Raw genomic sequence first — 3,288 nt, 5'->3', positions numbered from 1 at the left:
TTTCTGAAGTGAATAATTATTGGTTGATTTAGGCACTTGTTATTAGAGACTTGTTTACCGTTTAGATAAGGATTTTTTGGAATGTGTGAAGATACACCATATATGGTAAGCGTAGCCACAAAGCCTGTTATATACCACAGCGCGGCGCTTTTGATCTCAACCACAGGTGTGGTATATATATGTGTGATTTCCTTTATATATATACTGGTTCCATTATAGTCCTGTACAAAGATCCTGTTTGAAAGAAGACTACTTATCAGTTTTTTCCAGACTCAGAGACTCTGGAGTACCTAGAGACTGTAGAAAGTCATCTTGAGGTTGTGTTAGCTCCCTTGTAATAGAAATACCTTTTCCCTCTTTCCACTCAGCCAGCCTACTCCCATCCTTCACTGTGGTAATTTCATCGCCCTATTTATTAGAGTTTTTATTTAGGCCACTACAGTTAGCCACACACAAACACGAGTACTTACTTCTTTATAGGCCGCCACCCAAACAGGCTTCCCCCGCTTGTTGGGTCAGCCATACTCCACCAATTCAATTGCTCCTAAACGTTACTACTGTATGCGTTACTATCACAACAGTACAATGTCACATTAGTCACACAGGATGATCGTAACACGGTTTCATATATGGACATTCCCTCGTAAAGATTGTACTGCTGAAAGCAAATCACTTAATGCAATCTGTACCACTTCTGGGTTCACAGTGAGTATGAGGGATCTCAGGTAATTTTATAGTAAACTGTATGAGGTGTTCTCAGGTGTCATCAATGTATCATATTGCTGCAAATTTAACTGCTATAATAGCAACTTGTTTCTAATTGGAAATTGTCACAAAACCACCAGTAGAGAAAATTGGTAAGTCAGTACAATCATTGCACCAAAGTATGACTCTTTAACAGATTCAGTCACTGATTTGTCCTCAGTCTTTGGTAACCTCCCAGACGGAGATCAACTCCAGTTTTGTTTATAGCCATTATATAGACATTGCAGAAGTTTACTGACTATTGGAAATACTATATAACTAGGTGTACTCACGCAAAATGTGCATTACTAATGCTCTCTGTATACAATATGTGGAACACACAAATGCACTTCATTTATATACACTCAAACGATATCCATTCATTCAAACAAATGCAGTACACTAATTGCTACATTGCATATGAAATGCCCACATCCATCCATCCATAATATGTGAATTAAAATATATGATATCAGTAACATCAACAAAGTATCTGATTGTACACCATTGTTCCTTGTGTAAGTTCTACCTCGGTGCTGTCCTTGCTATGTAGATTCTTCAGTTTACACAAGAACATCTGCAAAACAACGGGCTCTAGAAAATGCCACATATCACTGTCCATGTGGTTTAACCCTTTATTATCGAATGGCTAATATATTGCCATAACGAGTGCCCTTTATAAACGGAGCCATAACTCCTTTTTCCTAGGGGCTACGAAGCTGATATTGCTACCAACCTGCTCAGAAGGACCGGGCGTTTCTAATGAAGTTTACCGTTCGGCGATAGGAAGAAGCGTGGGCAAGTTATGGCACTTGGCAATATAAAATAGTGTATACAAAACAATAATACCTGTTTAAAACTCCATGTTCGCCTTCTCCCTGCTACTAGGAGGCTTTAGTTGGAATTACTCCAGTCCCCACGTGATAAGGAAAAATAAATAGTGTGATGTCATCGCGTTGATTAGTAAGATGGCGGCGCCCATCTTTCAATGCTATGGCGATACGGAGAAGATACGCTTTCTTCGCTTCATAGCGCGTGAGTTGTGTGTGTGATCTGTAAGTATTCTAGCTGTGTTGGTAGAAGAGAGAGATGGCTATCAAACGGTATATAGCTTGATGGGTTAATTAATGGGTGGGGTCCACTCGTATCGCCCACAGTTCACACAAGCCATAAAAGTTTTCACACTTGCGGTTTTGTAAAAAAAACTTCAGTAATAAAGGGTTAAATGTCAACTTTCCCAAATGTTTGTCCCCTGTGCCTTATTGATACTCATAGAATAAGATGAACACAGTGCATCTGGTTAAGACAAATGGCATGTCACACTCTGATGGTGCAAGTTGTATGCGTGGTATCAACACTCTGCTGTTGACTACTGTTCCAGTTAGGATTGCAGCATCAGTGCAGTTCTCATATAGATGGCTTATCAATGGGCATGTACCATTGCACAGTCCCTCATGTAAGTTGAGGTTCTGCAGTAGCATCACAACTGCACCAACTTTAAGTGACAGCCTATGGGGAGGTATTCTAGATAGTTGCAAACTATTCATGAATTCAATTGGATATTGTGCCCTCTCCTCATCATCTGTTATGATGTAATCAGAGCTATAACAAGTACTAGTCTCACCTGGAATACACTGTAGTATGACTTTAATGATTCATCATTGGTCGGGCACAATATCAAATGGTATGCAAAAGAACTTGGGTCAAATTCATCACCAAAATAATACTGATGTCACCACTGAATTGGTCACACATCTATCAGGTATTGCAATGCATCCTTCAAATGGCTGATCACTCTTCACTGGTAAATCATTGTTACTCAACTTTAGCAACCATTCTACTTCATCACAATTCACCCTCATGTTTGTGGTGAGGTGACATCTGGTACTTAGCACCACACATCCTAATACTACAGCAACACCAAGCGACACACCCAGGGATATATTAAAGTTATATGAATCTTTAATGTCCAAACGTGACAATACTGATTAATTTGACCTCCACTTACCTTTCTGGATTCTGCTTGAGACTTCTTTCATTCCATCTTTCAATCCATTAGATGAAAGTTGATTCATTCCTAAAAATGTTTGAACAACCAATATTGACAATATTTAATTCAACCACCATTCCTTGCCGAACTACACCAGAGAAGTCTTTTAGTCCTTTTCTACTAATTGCACCTGAGGCCTTTTCGATGGCTCAACCAGTTCGACTGATGGGAGATGGAGAGGAAGTTGAAACATTTGTTGGTAACTGATCGACTGATAGCAATGAAGAAGTTGATGTATTTGTTGGTGACTGATCCACTGGAGGAGTGGAAGCAGCTATACAGGCTAGTGCTGCTGAGGGTAAAGAAGTATTTAAAATGGTTGGTGTGACTGACTGCCTATTGTTGTTGTGCTGGAGTTTTCTAGCACTGAATGGCTCAATGTACATGTTGATGTCTACTTTATCCTTTGACTCACTGCTTTAATAAATGACTTCACTCTTCCATGCTCCTAAATGAATGCAGTTATGTATATGTTGTGTATTATAATGGAAATT

The 3,288-nt window shown here is 39.4% G+C and overlaps 1 protein-coding gene across 1 annotated transcript; it reads right to left on the bottom strand.

Annotated features, from left to right (window-relative positions):
• Window positions 1–2,003: 2,003 nt before the first annotated feature.
• On the bottom strand, window positions 2,004–2,606 carry LOC136245277 (uncharacterized). The gene is made up of 2 exons (XM_066036766.1): window positions 2,498–2,606; window positions 2,004–2,326 (listed from the first exon to the last, which is right to left on the bottom strand). The coding sequence occupies exons 1-2, from the start codon at window positions 2,604–2,606 to the stop codon at window positions 2,004–2,006; spliced, it is 432 nt and encodes a 143-aa protein (XP_065892838.1).
• Window positions 2,607–3,288: the final 682 nt, after the last annotated feature.

Source organism: Dysidea avara, chromosome 15 (genome assembly GCF_963678975.1).
Source record: "Dysidea avara chromosome 15, odDysAvar1.4, whole genome shotgun sequence".
In the NCBI taxonomy this organism is placed as follows: domain Eukaryota; kingdom Metazoa; phylum Porifera; class Demospongiae; order Dictyoceratida; family Dysideidae; genus Dysidea; species Dysidea avara.
This window is presented reverse-complemented; position numbering and strand designations above follow the sequence as displayed.

Coding starts and splice junctions, on each gene's coding strand:
- LOC136245277 (XM_066036766.1), bottom strand. CDS start 2,606: ATGAGGGTGAATTGTGATGAAGTAGAATGGTTGCTAAAGTTGAGTAAC. Junction 2,327..2,497: donor CATTGCAATACCTGATAGAT/GTGTGACCAATT, acceptor ACATCATAACAG/ATGATGAGGAGAGGGCACAA.